The following is a 22,870-nucleotide window of genomic DNA, read 5'->3' on the forward strand; positions in this document are numbered from 1 at the left end:
ATTCAGATGATAAGTGTACTGGGTCTTATTTTGTCGGGATTATAGTTCAAAGATGCCACTAGTTTAAAAACCAGTTTGAAATGCAAATAGTGTAGTTTTACATAATGTTTTACATGCATTATAAAAGTATAGACTTGCACGGAGTTGCACCGTTCCTTTTCAGATTAGTTCAAACAATATAATACTGAATTTATTGGTAACATATCTACCCCCACTTTTACTGACCTTTGGTCAGGTTACCTAATTTTTGGCTTTGCTAAATATTTACCCAGTCTTTCTTCTCGGAGCTCTCGTCTGAAACACTTCATTGGTAAACTAACTCTCATAATGTCTACCAGCAGTTTTAAGATTTTAGTCAAAAATGCAAAACAAGTGGTCGTAGTTTGTAGAAATGGTGAAAAGTACCTTACCAAAAATGGGATGCAGACCCTGGCTATCATTGAGAATGGCAGTGTGGTGATTGGACAGTAAGTCAGACACGTTTTTAATATTTTTAACTAATAATGTGTGTAATTTTGTGTGTAATTTTACTTGAGGAGTGTTGGATTAAAGTTGGATAAAATAATTTTAAAAATTAGTAATACCTGACATTAAAGTTAGAAGAATAAATTATCTGGCACTCCCTATTCTCTACAAAACGTTTGAAAATAGGAACAGTGGGAAAATGATTTTTATTTTGCATTATTCAAATCCCCATGTTCCCATTTACACTATTGGGATAGAAATGGAGATGTGTTTGTACATGTTTGGCTATATTTTTGAGAGCTAAAGTTTAGACATTTAGGTGGTCCTCACTAGTAAAACCCAAATTCAGACACATTTTTTACGTTAAATCACACAGTAAAACAATACAATTTTTACTTAAACATATAAGTTGTAAAAACTACATTTTGTAGGTGTTACCAATTGAAGTAATTTAAGTTGATCTGATTTTTAACAGCAGATTTGTGTGAGCATTACACTAGGGATAAAAACAATGAAAAAAGTCTTTGAGATGTCCTCACTGATATATTGAAACAAACTTGTTTGTGTGTAGTGATGGCCTAATTAAAGCTGTTGGACCAGCAGATATTATTGAGTCTCAATTCAAAGGAACAAAATTTGACCAAATCCTGGATGTCTCTGGCATGTGTGTTCTTCCAGGTGTGTTACATCTACACACAAAATAAGCCATTCACTGAAAATGTACATTTTAAAAAACTGCAACATATCATTGCAGGTCTGGTTGATGCCCATACACATCCAGTGTGGGCTGGAGACCGAGTGCACGAGTTTGCCATGAAGGTTTTACTTTCATTTAATTCCATCCATTATTTACTGTCCTTGTGATTTCTATATTATATACACTTTATTTTTTAGTATATAAACTTTTTTCAATTTTATAAGCCTAAGAGAACCTTAAAGACATCATCTATGTATCTTACCATCAAGAGTTTCTAACGCAAATAAATAAAAATGATCACTGTGTCCAAATGTAGCTGGCTGGAGCCACATATATGGAGGTGCATGAAGCAGGAGGTGGAATTCATTTTACAGTGGCACACACTCGCACGGCAACCGAACAGCATCTGTTAGAGGGGCTAAAAAGCCGTCTGGAACGGATGCTGAGAGCTGGAACTACGCTGGTGGAGTGTAAGAGTGGCTATGGACTGGAGCTGGACACAGAACTAAAGATGCTGAGGGTGATCAACTCGGCGAGGAAGTCCTTGTCAATCGGGATATCAGCAACATACTGTGGAGCCCACGCAGTACCCAAGTATAAACTCAAAATTTAATAATAATAATAATAATAATAATTTGCATAACTTGAACTTTCTTTATCTACTTAGAAATAAAACGATGGAAGAAGCCACACAGGACATTGTGGCAGTGCAGCTGCCTGCCATAAAAAAACTAATCGATTCAGGTGAACTGCGAGTGGACAACATCGACGTATTCTGTGAGAAAGGTGTGTTCGATTTGAGCTCCACACGTCGCATACTGAAGGAAGGCAAAGATATGGGCCTCAACATCAACTTTCACGGAGATGAGCTCCATCCTATGAACTCAGCACATGTATGGATGCATCACTTCTGCCTTCACATACAATCAGCTTTATAAATATTGGAACAGAGGCACATTTTGTGTTATGTTAGCTGTTTACCAACATTCATTCCAGTCTATATAATATATATGTCAGCTTAACTAATCGAGAGTATTCACATCCAAGTTGGATGAAGGGTTAAGGAATTACAGCCGTTTAATATGTAACTCCCCCTTTTTAAAGAGGCCAAAAGTAAAGGAACAGTTGACTTAAAAGCTGTTTTATGGACAAAGATGGGCTATTTGTTAAATAATTTCCCCGTAAATGAAGGATGTTTAAAGTCTGAAGTTTATTTTAAGTGTGGCATTTGCACTTGGAAGCTGTGGCTCTGAACCTCACATCAAAATGATTGCATTATCTAGTAACTGGAATAAATGTTTGTAAACAGCTAAAATAACACAAAATGTACCAGTATTTATGGAGCTGACTGTATATATTACCATCTATTCTGGCACTTGATCATCTCTTTTGTACACAGGGATCTTTTTCTCTTCCATCATCCCTCTATTCTCTTATAGATTGGAGCAGAACTTGGGGCTTTAGCCATCAGCCATTTAGAAGAGGTGACTGATGAGGGCATTGCTGCCATGGCAACCGCTAAAACATCAGCAGTCCTCTTGCCCACCACCGCCTATATTTTAAGGTAAAATATATCACAACTGTGACACTTTCACCTCGTGTAAGAGTGTTTTCATTCTCATTATGTCTTTTTAAGGCTTTCTCCACCACGTGCAAGAGATATGCTTGATTCAGGGGTCATAGTAGCTCTCGGTAGTGACTTCAACCCTAACGCCTACTGCTGCTCAATGGTAACCATAACACACACATTTTCACACATAATTATATTAATTTTAACATAAACATGACAATTTGACCAGCCTGATGTGTTTATTAGCCTATGGTGATGCACTTGGCCTGTGTGATGATGAAGATGTCTATGACCGAAGCTCTAGCTGCGGGCACAATAAATGCAGCTTATGCCCTTAACCGTTCACATACGCATGGATCGCTTGAAACTGGGAAACAGGGAGACCTTCTGATCATCAATGCACCACGGTAAACTCGCATGCATTGCTTGAGAGCATCAATTTATAAATTTTTTTAAGTGGGAAAGCACTGCATTAGCCAAGATCATGGGTTTAGTTTCAGAGATGACGGACATGCTGTTGACTCATTTCCTGCCAGCCATATTTAAAAAAGTTGTCCGCCAGCATTTTTTGTGATTTTCACAAAATGCCTTCCAGGAAAATTTTCTTCTAAAAAATATAAACATACAAATATATCAAATGAAAGAACAGACCCTTTTTGCTTTCAAACAAACAATAAACAAACAAAACGGGGAAAACCCGTATTTTTTATCTGCATATAAACTCTTAAATATGGGTATTTTTCTTTAAAAATATATTTTTTTAGCAAAAAGCTGCAGGGTTCCCACACCTTAGTTAACTTCAAATTCAAGGACCTTTCAAGGACTTTCTAGGTCCAATACCCTCAATTTCAAGTACTAAATGGGGACACATTTCAAGTGAGAGCAAGGTTACATCGTATCACCTTTTAAGATACATTGTTATAGTTCCCTTTCGAGGGAACTCACGCTGCTTCACTGCGGTGACACTTTGGGGACGCCTCCAATGGTAAGTGCGTCTCAATGTGTATATCAAATTCATCCAATGGTGAGGCTTAACAACAAAGACAGGGTGACGCGGGAGCCAGGAAGTATATCGCTATCTGAAATATTGCCAAAGACGGCGTTACAGGGACGCAGGAAGTATGGCAAGGGAGACGCAGCGTCTCGTTCCCTTCTCAGGGAACAACAGTTACATACATAACCCCAGACATTTTCATGTGTCAAACAATACTATGCAAAAAAGCATTTTGGTATGAATCAACATTCGCATACAATGGCGGGAAAAGAGTTAAAAATGTATAGATTGAGTGCACTGTAAGAAACTTTGGATTAAAGCGACTGCCAATGGATAGGTAAACATTCAAAATAGATCAGTCTTAATTATGATTTTGTCTGCTTTTTGTTTGTGGTACAGGTGGGAACATCTGATCTATCAGTTTGGGGGCCATCAGGAACTCATCAGATATGTCATAATCAAAGGAGAAATTGTGTATGAGAATAACAAAGTACTGAGCCTTTGAGGTTAATCCTCGAGCTAATGAATCATAAATACATCAACACTACAAGTTGATTATGTAGGAACATTTATTTAGCATTAGCACTGTTACATTAATCAATAACAAAATAAATCTATAATTAAATAGATACAAAATAAATATATAATTCAATATATATACAATGTTTGTTAATAAATAGTCTTATACATATATTGACATAAATAAATGTAAAAAGGTAAAAATAAAAGGTAAAAGCAATAGAATGTTTCTCTATTACCGTAATGGAAATGCACGGTTTAGCACAAATTCCACCTTGTCTCCACCTAATGCACACGCCTCTAACACACAAAGCAATCGTTGATTGGTGAGTTGATCGGCTGTGGTGATCAGGTCAGCTGTGGGAGAAGAAAGAAAACTGGATTTAAACTCAGTTTATATGAATAACAAATTCATCTTATGTCACCCCTGTCAGGGCTCCAGACTGCCCCCAAATGGTGGCATTTTGCCCCTAAAATTTGAGAGTGTGCCACTGAATTTTATATCCAGTCGCACATGTGCAACCAGTAAATGTGACCTTTTTTTCCAAAAGTGCACAATAAAATGTGACACTGAATTTGAAACAGCACATTGTAATTTCTGCATCTATCATCAAGTTTTTACTAGTAATACAGTGGAAATTAGTAGAAATGTGAAGTTTTGGTTAGCATGTTGATTTACGGTGTGTGCCCCTAAATTTTCTGGTTGCGCCCCTAAAATTTTCAGTTGGGGGCCACTGTGCTCCTAGTGAAAAAAGTTAGTCTGGAGCCCTGCCTGTGATATGGCTTTACTGAAGTACTTTCTGTAATAGCCTGGTTATTTTCCACAGTCTACCATTAAAGTTTCATTATCATTTTCATACTTACCTGGGCTTGGGGGTGGGGCATGGGGTGAAAACCCTCCATGTGATAAGAGAGACTCCCATGAGTTATCATGTGAAAGGGGGAGAGGCGCCCAGTGCAAGTTTCCAGGGACAGTAGGCAGAAAAATAGCATCAAGGGTCACTCCATCTGACAAAGCTGCGGGCATACCAGTGGAAAATATTTAATCACAAGAAGCATCCCATCCGTGAAAGACCAACACAGGAGTTTAAGTTGACCTATCGCTAAGCCCCCCCCCCCCTTAGTTATTGCTTCGAACTCCAATATAAAAGGTTGCTAGCGGTATTACAATGGGAGCTGTTTTTTTATGTATTTTGGACACAGAAGGACCACCTCTCTTTGATGATCATTCAAGTGGGACTTAAATATGACACAAAGGGATATTAATATAAAGATTGTAATATAAATATGATGGGAAACAAGATTAATTTGGAAGTGAGGGTTTACATAACACAATGCAAGCAGGTGAAGCCTCATGTTACGGTCGTCACGATAGCACAAGCTATCTAATGCTATCTAACTTAAATGAGGCGAGGCTGTTTTAGTACATAATGATTGCGATTAAATAATAATATTAAGTGACGTTAGCACAGATAAAAGCATTGTTCCTTCGACTTACCTTAGGACAAATGTATACATCCTTGTTGATCCTTGTGGACATTACGTGGCATTTTAAAAATACATTTTATTGCACATCCTCCCAAGATACCTGGGATTAGGGTTATAAATACCCCAGGCATATTGTTTTATCATTTTGGCAGCATAAACACAATAAAATCGATGTAAGCTTATGATCTTACTATGCTTTTCTATGGCGCTGAAACCTGGAAGTATAGGTCTCTGCGGAACAAACAAAAAAAGAGTCGTTTTTCAATTTTTCCCAAAATTGGGAAGCGCCTCTTTTTGTTCCACAAAGACCCCCTTCTCAAAAATGCATTTGGGAATCGCCCACTCAATTTGAGCCAATCAGACAAAGAGGTGGAAAAACACCTATTTCAGTTTGAAAATGCCTCAAAATTGTCAGAGTGCCGGTCTCAGTGCAATTGGTCTGCCATTGGTTCGTCTACGTTCGAGGGGTTGGGCTTAGCGATAGGTCAATTCACAATAGAGAGTTTTTGTAAAAGCCTACCTCTCATTGTTAGGGTGAAGTAGCCTGTGTAGCAGGAGGCGGGGCTAAATGACTGCAGCTCTCTTTGTGGGAGGAGCTTGTGAAAGGCGTTAGCTTGCATCCCCACAGCAGCAGCCTGAATGTGTCGTCGCTCATAACAAAAAACCCGTGGCAATGTTTCAAGAGCAGCACGGGTCAGTCCCAGCCGTGAGGTCATGGGACTAGTGGGCGGAGTCGAGAAGTCTTCTTCATCCTCTTCATCATCATTACTGTCATCGTCACATTCTCCAACCAGAAACTCCATAGCACCATCAAACAAAGAGAAATCTGCCAACATGGTCATAAAGATTACATAAACATTGTGTTACACATCACACTAATTAGAAACAGAGCTTTAGGGTGTGGAATAAAGTGTTTTTTAAGTGATAATACCTCTCTCAGCATCATCTTCTATTACTGGTGGCTGCAGAGGTGGTGCTAACCTGATAAAAAGTCATAGTTATTATTCTTCACTATTAACAGCTCTGGTAGGGACCAAAACTGTATGTATACACACACACACACACACACACACACACACACACATACCGCTTTCTAGGGGTGGTACTGCTGAAAAGTTTCCTCTTCACAGTTGTCCGTTGAGGTTCAGTCCTGTAATACAAACACACAAACAATTATTAACAAACTTAAATGTTGATCACAAGAGCACTAGTGCACAAATATACAAACCTCTCTTTTTGGCGTGGTACTCTAGGGCTGAGCGGAGCAGATGGAAGATCTGAATACTGTGTTTGCTCGCTGTCCTGTAAAAAGAAAGAAACGGTGGTGTTCACTGTTGGATGTGCAGCATTGTGGGTGATTTGTTACTGTGTGTGACCTCTCTGTGATGATAGCAGGCCGCAGTGATGACACACTGTATAGCAAATCTTCGCCTTTCTCTGTAATTCAACCTCTCGCATGCTAATTTGATCTCTCCTCCACTGATGAGACCAGCTTCCCCTGCACACACATACATTGAAATTTACTACATACTTACTAATCATTGTCTTAACGGGGACATTTCACAAGACTTTTTTAAGATGTAAAATAAATCTTTGGTGTCTCCAGAGTACACATGTGAAGTTTTAGCTCAAAATACCATATAGATAATTTATTATAGCATGTTAAAATTGCCACTTTGTAGGTGTGAGCAAAATGTGCCATTTTGGGTGTGTCCCTTTAAACCAAATGAGCTGATCTCTCTAAATGAATAAATGAAGGGGTGCTATTATCCCCTTCTGACATCACAGTGGGAGCCAATTTTCAATTTTTTCAAATGCTTGCAGAGAATGATTTACCAAAACTAAGTTACTGGGTTGATCTTTTTCTAGGTTGATAGAAGCACTGGGGACCCAGTTATAGCACTTAAACATGGAAAAGTCAGATTTTCATGATATGTCCCCTTTACATGTATTTTTGTAAGTTTTACCATCTACCATCAGGGGGCACTATTCGCTGCTTGGATGTACATGTTATTTTGTTTTAGCATGCATTGCGAAACTCCACTCTTACACACACTTTCATACTGACTACATTCTCTTGGGCATCTAACCTTGTCTGTTTTCCATGAAAATATGCAGTGAAACAGGAAGAGGCGGGTAGTTGAAGTATCCTCCAATCACAGCCCTTTCTAGCATACTGCTCTCATCCACCTGCTTCAGCCACTGGAGAAACTGCCGGATTGGACGTACCCCTCTGTATGGCATCACAGGGTGAGAACCGGTGCCTGAAAAAAATAATTACCCATAACACCACAAAAAATGTCACACACACAGAGACAGCAACATTTATAAAATGTAGGTCATAAAATGTAATTAATCTAGAGGCCCGGACAGGGTTTAGATTAAGCCAGGACTAGACTTAGTTATATACTTAGTTATATTAAAGTCATTTAAGTAGTTTTTACAAACATACCTTACAAAAAAACAATACTGGTATGCATCTTGAGACAAAACAATGGCATATATATATATACACATGTTTTTAAATGAAGGCAGCTCAAACATTCGTTTTAGTCTGGGACTAAGATAAGCCCTGTCCGGGAAACCATCCCTATGTTTGTGATTGTTACGTGTAATAGGTGTGTGTTTTACCTGTGCAGTAAACCTGAGTCAATGATGTATTTGTGAGATACCCAAAAGTTGTAGCTCTGTCAACTGTACTTCTGATAAGTTTTAATCTAGTACAGACAACCAGTGACACTGGATAACAAAAAAGAGAGACAAAATTCTCAAAACGTACAAACTGTTATGTGTAAAAACGGCATAAAGGTAATAAAAAGGCAAATGAAGGGAAGATGCGGCGACTAGTTACTTGGATAGATTCGATTTTGAATTTCAGGTTGTGATGTGGAGAAAAGCTTGATCATGGTTGGCTTATCTGACGTTCCATCCTCCAACTGAAGCCACCGATACTCTTCCAACTCTGACCTTTGCCCATCTGCAAGTAAACAGATGTCATTTTTGGTTTAAAGTACTTGCGTTAACAGCTTAAATCAGGGGTCACCAAACTTTCTTCTCTGGGGGCCAGATTATCGTTCCTGACTGTCATGGGGGCCGGGTCAGCTATATATAATTGTATGACCCAGACCAATTGTATGACCACCAGCAGTAGAGATAACTGGCCTGGCACAGCCAAAGTCCCCATTAGTAAACGGCTTTCCATGGGTAGCTAGTAGGTGAGCTAACTTATAGCTAGTTCGGACAGCAGCCTGGTTTACCTGAGTTTGGTGAAGGAATACATTCTTTTGTGCTGCCAGTACGCCTTTCATCCTCCAAATCCTTTCTTCTCTTACTCTTATATTCGGCCCGCGGGCCTTAGTTTGGTGACCCATGGCTTAAATGCTTTTTTGTCTGCATGTACTGTATGTCTCACCTTGCCTCCTGACACGTTCTGATCGACCTATGAAAATCACCACACCAATGACATCACAGATGTCGCCATGTGGACAGCTAGGAAGGTCACGGCTGTAAAACATGACACAATTTATGCTATGCAAATCTTACACTTTGATATAAGACTATAAAGGATGTAAAAATGCAATCTGTACACAAACCTGCAAATGAACGTATGAGGCAGGTTTGGCAATGCCCAATCGGGGGAAATTTGGTTCTTGGGGATGATGGAAATCTGAGCAGTGGGATTCCTGGAATTAAGACTGATCTCTATGTGATCAGAATAAGAAACAGACAGAAATTGCGTTTGGCAAAAATATTTAACATGACTACCATTTGTTTAAATACAGTGTTCATCACATCATTTATCACATGCACAAGTTCATATGCATGTTTGTTATATTTTACGTACCGATGTGGGGCTCCGATTCTTGCCCTGAGCGACTGCTAAAACTTTCCTTGACTCTGTAGTGACTCAATTTCACAACTTGACCAGGCTGCAGGATTCGATACCAGTCAAAACAAAGTGTGTTCCACAGCACAACACAAGCACTGGAAGTGCCATCCGCAACCAGTAACTCTGCCTGAGGGTACGGGAGAGAAATAACACTGTAAAAAAAACATGTTTTACATTTCTTAACAAATTAATCTTTAAATTGTTAAAACAATATTTATGAAGTTTAAATAATTTGTGCTAACAATTATCATACTATCAAGTTCCTATATGATTAGAGATAGTAAAGAATGGCCAAATAGGAGACCTCTGACCTTGTACGGACATTCACATTTCTGATCTGCTTTTCCATAATACATCAGTCTGGATTTTTGCAGGATCCGTACACACACAGCTCCATCGAACCGCCGGGATCCACTTAAGAAACGTCTACGTATTACAGCGAGGGAAATTGTGGACCGTGTATCTACCAAAAGTAAAGGTATGCTTAACCAAAAGCATTTTAACATCACATCCAAAGTATTAATAAAGACCAATATCAGAATTCAGCATTTCTAGGCATTATTTGGACATTTATAATTTGAGACAGCATTAGTGTACATTTCCTAAAAGATGATCATGAAAATCACTTACCATAGTTACTACAGTCTAAGAATACTAAATTAATATGTAATGAAATTATTTAAAAAAAAATGTAATAATTTTGCCTACAATCTGTCTTATTTGAATTACAATGGTGGCAATTTACTACAGTTTTGTGATAGTAAAGATAATAAAATCATATTAAACTTATATGGGATTATTCTTCACCGCTGATCAAAATAGTGTAAAAGCAGCAATATCTGTCCAAACATTTTACACTTTTTACAAAATAATAGCAAGATTGTTCTAAAAATATGTTTTTATGAAAAATAAATTATTCAAAAGTGTAGTCTGTGTTTTTAGTTTTATTTATGGCAAACAAATCATAAAAACGAACTCCCTTTTTTAATTATGCACATTAAATCTGTCTATAAACAAAAAGTAGACAAAATGGTAGTTTTATAAGCCAGAAGGATGAATGTTTTATGAACTTTTATAATAAAACTGACCCGAGTTCACCTACACTGGTCATTTGTGATCAACTCCCCCTAGTGGTGAATCGTCGGATTTTCGAAAAGTTTCGACACAGTTATGACGTAATGAACCCTCCTTTGCTAAAATCACGTGACTTTGGCCAGTTTGAAACAAGCTCCGAAACAAAGATTCGAAACAAAAGATTTGTAAATGTTTCGAAGCCTCATAATGCGTGCTTCGAAATCGCCCATCACTGTCTAGTACACACCCTCTATTTCATCCCCAGATTCCTCCTCCGCACCAGGTTCAGATGGGGGGGTGTCCCGCCACATCTCTCCGTAAAAGTCCTGATTATTCCAGAGCGGCAGGTACGAGCTTCTCCGGGCTCTGAGCGGACCTGCATCCGGTTCTCCTCCCATCCACGGAATAGACCTCACATTCACCGACGAGAGTGCCCGAAGAGCCGCATCACTGCCGGACATTCTGTCCACCTCCAGACTACAGACATGATACGTGCCGCCGTCTCCATCGTTGTCCTCGCCGCGGCTGAACTCCACATTCCGTATGACGATCCCGCAGTGCAGTTTATTCCTGCTGATGAGTCTATTGAGAGCGGGATCCAGAGATACGCGGATCTTACAATATCCGTCCGTGATGGTAGCATCAAACAGACTGTCTGACATAGAAATAACGTCCGGAAAACGGATTTCGAAGTCTGGGTCTCTGCCGTAGCGTTCCAGGGAGATCACGTACAATGGTTCCGAGTGGGTTCGTGCCCTTGGGGAGGCAGAGGTTTTGGAAGTTAACTTATTTAGAGTCTTTTTGAGCGTGCAACAGTCAGAGGAGCTGCCTGACAGCGCGGCCATGTTTGCTTGACGCGGTAAACAACACACCAATGCATTATGGGAGTTGTAGTTCAGAATGAGGGGAATTTTTTACACTTTAATTCCAGTAAGCATTTTTAGTAAACAATTCAGCTTAAATCTATTTTTTATTTATGTCTTGACACACAATAGGTCCACACCCTAACCATGTTTTTTTTTGTGATGAAAATATAGCATGTTTTTTGGTGTATTGATTACTATTAGCAAAACCATGGTTTTACTACACTAACCATGTTTTAATATGGTTTTTGAAAATGTGGTTACCATGGTTTTACTACAGTATGTTTTTTGGTTTTAAGTGTAGTAAAACCATGGTTAATTTTCATAAGGGCAATTACAGAGGAAGAAACAGTAATGTTTTTTACACTTAATTTATACGTGTTTGTGTTCTATATTGAATTAAAATGAGAAGTATGTAAACTGCAAACTGTTGGCGTTTTAACAAATATCGCGACTCTAGTGGGATTATGCCTGTAGCATCTAATAGTTGCAAGCCCGTTGGAAAATGTAAATTAAAAGCTAACAAACAGAATAAAATTATATAAACTGCCATGTACACAAGCTTTTGTCACAATAGTGGCCCCTAGCGGAGTCAAGAGGTAGAAGGTATAGCTAAGAGTGGTCCAGACTCCAGACCAAATTTGCAAATGTATGAATTACAGAAGGTATACTAAACTAACGTTTCGGGAAACACGTGTTACCAATAAGGTACAGCTTAAGCCTTAAGGCACAACCTAAGATCGACGTAGAGCTAAGAAAGTTTTGGAAAATGCTTCCCAGAACCATAACAGATGAAATGTGAGTACTATGTATTGATGCAAAACAATGATTGTTGATTGAATATTTATTTGATATAAAACAAAAAAAATCACCGTGGGGGTTTAATTTTTGACATATAATTTATTTCGGTAGGTAAATTTAATTGTTTACACATTTAGTACCAATCATACCTCACTTTACCTACAAAACCTGACAGCACAGGAACAACTGGAACTTAAATCCCAGACTTAAATGCATGTTTGTGCTGCCTTCAAAAACATCTTGTATATTCTAAACATATAGAAGTGCCATTGTTTTGTCTTAAGATGCACACCAGTATTGTTTTTTGTCTGTAAAAACTACTAAGATGTCCTAATATAACCAATGCCTAGATTAATCTATATAACTGCCCAAATAGATATGTAAATAATTAATTTAATGCTTCTGCATCACATTCTAGGTGTGTTCTGACCTGCGGTATTGGTTTTGTGCCGCACATGGAACCTCACATCAAGAATAAATGACCAAACACTGTATACAATGTGCACAAAGTACACAGTGATGGCACAATGGAGATCATACCCATAGGTACAAAGTCCACAAAACAGTTGAATAGATATGCCTCTATTTCAGTGGTTTATAACTGTAAACAATTTGACTCTCCTATATCTCTTTACAATATCCCGATTGTACAGTAAGATCGGATAATGTTTTCATTTAGTAGCATAATGTAATCTTAATTTTAAGTTTAACACCTAAATGGCATAAATTTAATAATACAGTAAATATGTCCACATCTGTTATTTACCAACAGAAGTTTTTTTAAGGACGATTTAAGGGTTATCCTGTACAGGTCGAGCACGGTCTGTACACAAATTCAGACATTGCTCTAGATTTAAAACTTTATATATTATCTGACTATGGTACCACCAACTTCACTGAGACCTACAAATGTCTACCAGATACCTCTATGCACTACACACAGACTGAAGATACCCACCTTATTATTTAATTGCATGCAACTCACATTTGCAATGAAGTCCCAAGTTTGTTTCTGTTTAATTCTATGAGTAAAATAACAATTAGATTTTCCTTGAAAAATATGCTTCATTGACAGCATGGGCTCAGGCTAATACAAGTTTGTACCAGATGCTCCATTTTAACCTAAATTTATTTGATAAGCTGGTCACATGTCTAGGTTGTTTCCCTGCCTCAACTTGAGATAGCTGTGATATGCTATCTTTTATAGATTTGATAATGTTCCAAAATGAACAATGAAAGAAATTTGACCTTTGTGCTAAAGAAGTTGGCTTTTTTAGTCAATGTCAAATTTGTTTACATGTGATTCTGAAATAGTGCAAAGTATGTGTTCCTCATTTTATGTATAGCAGTTCTTTAATGTAACGTCATTTACCTGCTAAATATACTACTCTATATGTAAACTAAAAACCTATGCTTTGTCATGCACAGTTTTATTTTTATAGACATTGCTGGTGTATGACCTACTTAAAAGACGCTATATAAAGAAACACACTGGGCTGTTTATTGTGCCCTGTCCTCAGCAAGATTATGGTGAAATACTGTACTGTTGGGTCTGTCATAAACACTGTCATTGCAATATTTTATTAGTTCCTTATTCAGAAGAAACAGAAATATAATTTCATACTACATTTCTTAGTCCTGTCTGACTTATAATTGTGCACTGTTCATGCAAGTTTAATCAACTTGAACTTAAAATTAATTTAAACTTTTTTCAACTTCATTTTTATAATTTATAGCCACTCCTCAGTCTTCACTAGTCAAGAAAGTATATTTGCAGGACTAATTAATCAATAAATTTTTAGTCTTAATTCTGCTAAATCAGATGAAACCTACACTCTAAAAATTGCTGGGTTATTTTTGACCCATAATGGGTAAATATTGGACAGAGCACATGCTGGGTTAAAAATTACCTAATGTTGGGTTGTTGTTATGCAACCATGGGGTATAATAAGCCAGCAGTTGAGTTTTAAAAAAAACAGCATTGGGTCAAATTTAACCTAACGGTGTGTTCTGTCCAATATTTACCCATTATGGGTCAAAAATAACCCAGCCATTTTTAGAGTGTACAAAATATAAATAAATATATAGTTAATAATGATTAATGTATTTGCCTTTGAGCTAAATCAACAGTTCCCTGACTGGAATGGTAATCACAAATTTAGTGTAAACAAAGCGGCTGGATCACAAATTTAGTGTAAACAAAGTTATATTTTCACTTTTTAAACCATTTGATTGCATTTCTCGTGAGTTTAATATATGGGATTAGTTATCACGAAGGTGCTGTCTGTTTATATTTGAAGCAGAATTCCTTTAGGCTGCCTATTCAGTCTGTCTGAATATGTTTCCCGGAGCTGCCTTCATGCCGCCAAAATCGTTGCCTCATGAGGCAGCGAGGCAACAAGTCAGCTGCCTTGGGTTTTGGACACAGCCAGTGTTGGACATATGCTCTATTGCAGAAATCAAACTTCCTTTGGCAATTGAATTTTAAGGAAGGAAAACTTGATAAATTGTCAAACGACACAGAATTCTAGAATAAAGACCAAATTTCTAAACCCTACTCTCTGGCCTGAACCTGAGCAACAAAAAGTTGAAGCTGCAGAAGTTACACACTTCACATTTACACTGCCATAATAATATTACAACAGGCATTCATTATGTTGGCTTGACAAAGCCAACATACTGTTCTTCGATCTAAGCTTATTATTATTATTATTATGTTGGCTTGACAAAGCCAACATACTGTTCTTCGATCTAAGCTTATTATTATTATTATTCTTCTGTTCACACTTTTTTCTAACAGTAACTCCTCCTAGAGCTTTCAAGCTACACCCACAAAACTTTACAAAACTTTTAAGACTGGTACGTAGATTTATGCTATATCTTTTCTAACTGATGGGACCTTCCGAATTCCTAAACGGGGCGCTCAAACACCCCAAATTTTCCATTGACTTAACATTACGACAAACTTTGACGGGTCATAGCTGCAAGCGAGAAATTTGTAGAAACTTGTGGGTTACCACATTTGAAGAGGCTGTCAGACTGTGTAAGAACATACATCACGTTGGGGGGTAAGTTTCACCCCTGGGGCGTAAGGACCACCCAATTTTCCCCATTGACTTATAATGGGGCAGGGAACATGCCCATATAAGGGAATAAAAGCGTCCCAGATGGAATATCTTCACTTTAGAGTGTCGTAGAGACATGGGGGTGGGCTCATTTTACTCAGGCATCCAATCAGTCTCTCAGGATCGCCCCATAGCTATTAAGCCACGCCCCTAGCAACCATTTTTGGGCGCCCTAGCAACATATCCCATAGACTGCCATTATAAAATGCCCAGATGGATATCTTTGCAGCACAGTGTCACAGAGACATGGGGGTGGGCTCATTTTACTCAGGCATCCAATCAGTCTCGGAGGATTCTTATTGAGGTATTAAGCCACGCCCCTAGCAACCAAATATGAGCACCCTAGCAACATAATGAACAAAGCCTTATATCTCTGGATCCGAACATCATAGAGACATGGGGGTTGGGTCTTTTGGTCATGTTCGCCTTATGCTAGCTCCATGCTAAGTCATACTAGCTTCATGCTAGTTTTGTGCTAGCTTTATGCTAATTTCATAATAAATCTTGCTAACTTCATGCTAATCATGTTAGCATCATGCTAGCTTCATGCTAATTCATGTTAGCTTCATGCTAGCTTCATGCTAATTCATGTTAGCATCGTGCTAGCTTCATGCTAATTCATGTTTGCATCATGCTAGCTTCATGCTAATTCATGTTAGCATCGTGCTAGCGTCATGCTAATTCATGTTAGCATCGTGCTAGCTTCATGCTAATTCATGTTAGCATCGTGCTAGCTTCATGCTAATTCATGTTAGCATCGTGTTAGCTTCATGCTAATTCATGTTAGCATCGTGTTAACTTCATGCTATTTCATGTTAGCATCGTGCTAGCTTCATGCTAATTCATGTTAGCATCGTGCCAGCTTCATGCTAATTCATGTTAGCATCGTGCTAGCTTCATGCTAATTCATGTTAGCATCGTGCTAGCTTCATGCTAATTCATATTAGCATCGTGCTAGCTTCATGCTAATTCATGTTAACGTCGTGCTAGCTTCATGCTAATTCATGTTAGCGTCGTGCTAGCTTCATGCTAATTCATGTTAGCTTCATGCTAGCTTCCTGCTAATCATGCTAGCATCATGTTAGCTTCATGCTAATTCATGTTAGCATTATGCTAGCTTCATGCTAATTCATGTTAGCATTATGCTAGCTTCATGCTAATTCATGTTAGCATTATGCTAGCTTCATGCTAATTCATATTAGCATCATGCTAGCTTCATGCTAATTCATGTTAGCATCATCCTAGCTTCATGCTTATTCATGTTAGCATCATGCTAGCTTCATGCTAATTCATGTTAACATCATGCTAGCTTCATGCTAATTCATGTTAGCACAATGCTAATTCATGTTAGCATCATGCTAGCTTCATGCTAATTCATGTTAGCATCATGCTAGCTTCATGCTAATTCATGTTAGCATCATGCTAGCTTCATGCTAATTCATGTTAGCATCATGCTAGCTTCATGCTAATTCATGTTAGCATCATGTTAGCTTCATGCTAATTCATGTTAGCATCATGCTAGCTTCATGCTAATTCATGTTAGCATCATGCTAGCTTCATGCTAATTCATGTTAGCACAATGCTAATTCATGTTAGCATCATGCTAGCTTAATGCTAATTCATGTTAGCATCATGCTAGCTTCATGCTAATTTATGTTAGCATCATGCTAGCTTCATGCTAATTCATGTTAGCATCATGCTAGCTTCATGCTAATTCATGTTAGCATCATGTTAGCTTCATGCTAATTCATGTTAGCATCATGCTAGCTTCATGCTAATTCATGTTAGCATCATGTTAGCTTCATGCTAATTCATGTTAGCATCATGCTAACTTACTGCTAAACATGCTAACATGGTAACTTTTGGTATCATGTTTACGGAAAGTTATAATACTAAACTAAACTTGTTTTAAATTTCTCTCAATCTGTTTTAAACGTTCAGGCTAGGCTTTGTCAAGCCAACATAAAGTTTGTCTTCAAACTTTTCTATCTAGTTATTATTATTCTTCTGGTCCACACTTTTTCTAACTGTAACTCCTCCTAGAGCTTTCAAGCTACACCCACAAAACTTTACAAAACTTTTAAGACTGGTACGTAGATTTATGCTATATCTTTTCTAACTGATGGGACCTACCGAATTCCTAAACGGGGCGCTCAAACACCCCAAATTTTCCATTGACTTAACATTGCGGCAAACTTTGACGGGTCATAGCTGCAAGCGAGAAATTTGTAGAAACTTGTGGCTTACCACATTTGAAGAGGCTGACAGGCACTGTGAGAACATACCTCACATTGGGGTGTAAGTTTCACCCCTGGGGTGTAAGAGGCACCCAAATTTCCCCATTGACTTATAATGGGGCAAGGAACATGCCCATATAAGGGAATAAAAGCGTCCCAGATGGAATATCTTCACTTTAAAGTGTCGTAGAGACATGGGGGTGGGCTCATTTTACTCAGGCATCCAATCAGTCTCTAGGGATTATCTCATAGCTATTAAGCCACGCCCCTAGCAACCATTTTTGGGCACCCTAGCAACATCTCCCATAGACTGCCATTATAAAATGCCCAGATGGATATCTTTGCAGCACAGTGTCACAGAGACATGGGGGTGGGCTCATTTTACTCAGGCATCCAATCAGTCTCAGAGGATTCTTATTGAGGTATTAAGCCACGCCCCTAGCAACCAAATATGAGCACCCTAGCAACATAATAAACAAAGCCTTATATCTCTGGATCCGAACATCATAGAGACATGGGGGTTGGGTCTTTTGGTCATGTTAGCCTTATGCTAGCTCCATGCTAAGTCATGTTAGCTTCATGCTAGTTTCGTGCTAGCTTTATGCTAATTTCATAATAAATCTTGCTAACTTCATGCTAATCATGTTAGCATTATGGTAGCTTCATACTAATTCATGTTAGCATCATGCTAGCTTCATGTTAATTCATGTTAGCATCATGCTAGCTTCATGTTAATTCATGTTAGCATCATGCTAGCTTCATGCTAATTCATGTTAGCATCGTGCTAGCTTCATGCTAATTCATGTTAGCATCGTGCTAGCTTCATGCTAATTCATGTTAGCTTCGTGCTAGCTTCATGCTAATTCATGTTAGCTTCGTGCTAGCTTCATGTTAATTCATGTTAGCTTCGTGCTAGCTTCATGCTAATTCATGTTAGCATCGTGCTAGCTTCATGCTAATTCATGTTAGCATCGTGCTAGCTTCATGCTAATTCATGTTAGCATCATGCTAGCTTCATGTTAATTCATGTTAGCATCATGCTAGCTTCATGCTAATTCATGTTAGCATCGTGCTAGCTTCATGCTAATTCATGTTAGCATCGTGCTAGCTTCATGCTAATTCATGTTAGCTTCGTGCTAGCTTCATGCTAATTCATGTTAGCTTCGTGCTAGCTTCATGTTAATTCATGTTAGCTTCGTGCTAGCTTCATGCTAATTCATGTTAGCATCGTGCTAGCTTCATGCTAATTCATGTTAGCATCGTGCTAGCTTCATGCTAATTCATGTTAGCATCGTGCTAGCTTCATGCTAATTCATGTTAGCGTCATGCTAGCTTCATGCTAATTCATGTTAGCATCATGTTAGCTTCATGCTAATCATGCTAACATGATGCTAGCTTCCTGCTAATTCATGTTAGCTTCATGTTAATTCATGTTAGCATCATGTTAGCTTCATGCTAATCATGCTAGCATCATGCTAGCTTCATGCTAATCATGTTAGCATCATGCTAGCTTCATGCTAATTCATGTTAGCATCATGCTAGCTTCATGCTAATTCATGTTAGCATCATGCTAGCTTCATGCTAATTCATGTTAACATCATGCTAGCTTCATGCTAATTCATGTTAGCATCATGCTAGCTTCATGCTAATTCATGTTAGCATCATGCTAGCTTCATGCTAATTCATGTTAACATCATGCTAGCTTCATGCTAATTCATGTTAACATCATGCTAGCTTCATGCTAATTCATGTTAGCATCATGCTAGCTTCATGCTAATTCATGTTAGCATCATGCTAGCTTCATGCTAATTCATGTTAGCATCATGCTAGCTTCATGCTAATTCATGTTAGCATTATGCTAGCTTCATGCTAATTCATGTTAGCATTATGCTAGCTTCATGCTAATTCATGTTAGCATCATGCTAGCTTCATGCTAATTCATGTTAGCATCATGCTAGCTTCATGCTAATTCATGTTAGCATCATGCTAGCTTCATGCTAATTCATGTTAGCATCATGCTAGCTTCATGCTTATTCATGTTAGCATCATGCTAGCTTCATGCTTATTCATGTTAGCATCATGCTAGCTTCATGCTAATTCATGTTAGCATCATGCTAGCTTCATGCTAATTCATGTTAGCACAATGCTAATTCATGTTAGCATCATGCTAGCTTCATGCTAATTCATGTTAGCATCATGCTAGCTTCATGCTAATTCATGTTAGCATCATGCTAGCTTCATGCTAATTCATGTTAGCATCACGCTAGCTTCATGCTAATTCATGTTAGCATCATGCTAGATTTATGCTAATTCATGTTAGCATCATGCTAGCTTCATGCTAATTCATGTTAGCATCATGCTAGCTTCATGCTAATTCATGTTAACATCATGCTAGCTTCATGTTAATTCATGTTAGCATCATGCTAGCTTCATGCTAATTCATGTTAGCACAATGCTAATTCATGTTAGCATCATGCTAGCTTCATGCTAATTTATGTTAGCATCACGCTACCTTCATGCTAATTCATGTTAGCATCATGCTAGCTTCATGCTAATTCATGCTAGCATCATGCTAGCTTCATGCTAATTCATGTTAGCATCATGCTAGCTTCATGCTAATTCATGTTAGCATCATGCTAGCTTCATGCTAATTCATGTTAGCATCATGCTAGCTTCATGCTAATTCATGTAAGCATCATGTTAGCTTCATGCTAATTCATGTTAGCATCATGCTAGCTGCATGCTAATTCATGTTAGCATCATGCTAACTTAGTGCTAAACATGCTAACATGGTAACTTTTGGTATCATGTTTACGGAAAGTTATAATACTAAACTAAACTTGTTTTAAATTTCTCTAAATCTGTTTTAAAAGTTCAGGCTAGGCTTTGTCAAGCCAACATAAAGTTTGTCTTCAAACTTTTCTATCTAGTTATTATTCTTTCTTCTCCTCCCAAAATTTCTGACACTAACTCGTCCTAGAGCTTTCAAGCTACATGCACCAAATTTTCCACAGACCTTCAGACTGGTCTGACTTAGTGTGCTATATCTTTTCTAACTGATGGGACCTTCCGAATTCCTAAACGGGGGGCTCGAACACCCCAAAATTTCCATTGACTTAACATTGAGGCAAACTTTGACGGGTCATAGCTGTGAGTGAGAAACTTGTAGAAACTTGTGGCTTACCACATTTAAGGTGGCTGACAGGCTCTGTAAGAACATACATCACAATGGGGTGTAAGCTATACCACTGGGGTGTGAGAGGCCCCCAAAATTTCCCATTGACTTATAATGGGGCAGAAAACATGCCCATATAAGGGAATAAAAGCGTCCCAGATGGAATATCTTTACTTTAGAGTGTCGTAGAGACATGGGGGTGGGCTCATTTTACTCAGTCATCCAATCAGTCTCTTAGGATCGCCCCAAAGCTATTTAGCCACGCCCCTAGCAACAATTTTGGGTACCCTAGCAACATCTCCCATAGACTACCATTATAAAAAGCCCAGATGGATATCTTTGCACCAGAGTGTCATAGAGACATAGGGGTGGGCTCATTTTACTCAGGCATCCAATCAGTCTCTTAGGATTCCTACTGAGGTATTAAACCACGCCCCTAGCAACCAATTTGAGCACCCTAGCAACATAATAAACAAAGCCTTATATCTCTGGATCTGAACATCATAGAGACATGGGGGTTGGGTCTTTGGGTCATGTTAGCTTCATGCTAGCTCCATGCTAAGTCATACTAGCTTCATGCTAGTTTCATGCTAGCTTTATGCTAATTTCATAATAAATCTTGCTAACTTCATGCTAAATCATGCTAACTTCATGTTAAATCTTGTTAGCTGCACGCTAAATAGTGCCAGCTTAATGCTAATCATGCTAGCATCATGCTAATCATGCCAGCTTCACGTTAAATCATGCTAGCTTCATGCTAATCATGCTATTCTCATGCTAACTTCATGTTAATCATGCAAGCCTTGTGCTAGCTTCATGCTAGCTTCATGCTAATCTTGCTAGTTTCATGCTAGCTTCATGCTAATCATGCTAGCATCATGCTAGCTTCATGCTAATCATGCTAGAATCATGCTAGTTTCATGCTAATCATGCTAGCTTTATGCTAGCTTCATGCTATTCATGCTAGCATCATGCTAGCTTCATGCTAATCATGCTAGCATCATGCTAGCTTCATGCTAATCATGCTAGCTACATGCTAATCATGCTAGCATCATGCTAGCTTCATGCTAATCATGCTAGCATCATGCTAGCTTCATGCTAACTTCATGCTAGCTACATGCTAATCATGCTAGCATCATGCTAGCTTCATGCTAATCATGCTAGCTTCATGCTAATCATGCTAGCATCATGCTAGCTTCATGCTAATCATGCTAACATCACGCTAGCTTCATGCTAATCATGCTAGCATCATGCTAGCTTCATGCTAATCATGCTAGCATCATGCTAGCTTCATGCTAATCATGTTAGTATCATGCTAGCTTCATGCTAGCTTCATGCTAGCTTCATGCTAGCTACATGCTAATCATGCTAGCATCATGCTAGCTTCATGCTAATCATGCTAGCATCATGCTAGATTCATGCTAATCATGCTAGCATCATGCTAGCTTCATGCTAGCTTCATGCTAATCATGCTAGCATCATGCTAGCTTCATGCTAATCATGCTAGCATCATGCTAGCTTCATGCTAATCATGCTAGCATCATGCTAGCTTCATGCTAATCATGCTAGCATCATGTTAGCTTCATGCTAGCTTCATGCTAATCATGCTAACATCATGCTAATCATGCTAGCATCATGCTAGCTTCATGCTAGCTTCATGCTAATCATGCTAGCATCATGCTAGCTTCATGCTAATCATGCTAGCATCATGCTAGATTTAATGCTAATCATGCTAGCATCATGCTAGCTTCATGCTAGCTTCATGCTAATCATGCTAGCATCATGCTAGCTTCATGCTAATCATGCTAGCATCATGCTAGCTTCATGCTAATCATGCTAGCATCATGCTAGCTTCATGCTAATCATGCTAGCATCATGTTAGCTTCATGCTAGCTTCATGCTAATCATGCTAGCATCATGCTAGCTTCATGCTAATCATGCTAGCATCATGCTAGCTTCATGCTAATCATGCT

The 22,870-nt window shown here is 38.5% G+C and overlaps 2 protein-coding genes across 3 annotated transcripts; one reads left to right on the forward strand and one right to left on the reverse strand.

Annotated features, from left to right (window-relative positions):
- Positions 1 to 247: 247 nt before the first annotated feature.
- Positions 248 to 4,382, forward strand: amdhd1 (amidohydrolase domain containing 1). Its single transcript, XM_065275426.2, has 9 exons — positions 248 to 467; positions 1,037 to 1,143; positions 1,220 to 1,284; positions 1,479 to 1,756; positions 1,830 to 2,055; positions 2,602 to 2,726; positions 2,799 to 2,892; positions 2,979 to 3,139; positions 4,126 to 4,382. Exons 1-9 carry the CDS (start codon positions 328 to 330, stop codon positions 4,229 to 4,231), a joined length of 1,302 nt encoding a protein of 433 aa, XP_065131498.1. The 5' UTR covers positions 248 to 327; the 3' UTR covers positions 4,232 to 4,382.
- LOC135764751 (RPA-related protein RADX) lies at positions 4,278 to 11,691 on the reverse strand. Of its 2 annotated transcripts, none has more exons than XM_065275424.2 (15): positions 10,944 to 11,691; positions 9,934 to 10,085; positions 9,578 to 9,749; positions 9,327 to 9,435; positions 9,146 to 9,237; positions 8,585 to 8,710; positions 8,365 to 8,472; positions 7,824 to 7,997; positions 7,110 to 7,231; positions 6,962 to 7,035; positions 6,821 to 6,883; positions 6,665 to 6,714; positions 6,254 to 6,559; positions 5,110 to 5,262; positions 4,278 to 4,602 (listed from the first exon to the last, which is right to left on the reverse strand). In XM_065275424.2, the coding sequence occupies exons 1-15, from the start codon at positions 11,539 to 11,541 to the stop codon at positions 4,481 to 4,483; spliced, it is 2,421 nt and encodes an 806-aa protein (XP_065131496.1). In that variant the 5' UTR covers positions 11,542 to 11,691; the 3' UTR covers positions 4,278 to 4,480. The 2 variants fall into 2 exon arrangements, with proteins under 2 accessions (XP_065131496.1, XP_065131497.1); XM_065275425.1 differs by having other exon boundaries at positions 4,544 to 4,672; positions 5,018 to 5,262.
- Positions 11,692 to 22,870: the final 11,179 nt, after the last annotated feature.

The sequence above is a fragment of the Paramisgurnus dabryanus genome, chromosome 2 (genome assembly GCF_030506205.2).
Source record: "Paramisgurnus dabryanus chromosome 2, PD_genome_1.1, whole genome shotgun sequence".
In the NCBI taxonomy this organism is placed as follows: domain Eukaryota; kingdom Metazoa; phylum Chordata; class Actinopteri; order Cypriniformes; family Cobitidae; genus Paramisgurnus; species Paramisgurnus dabryanus.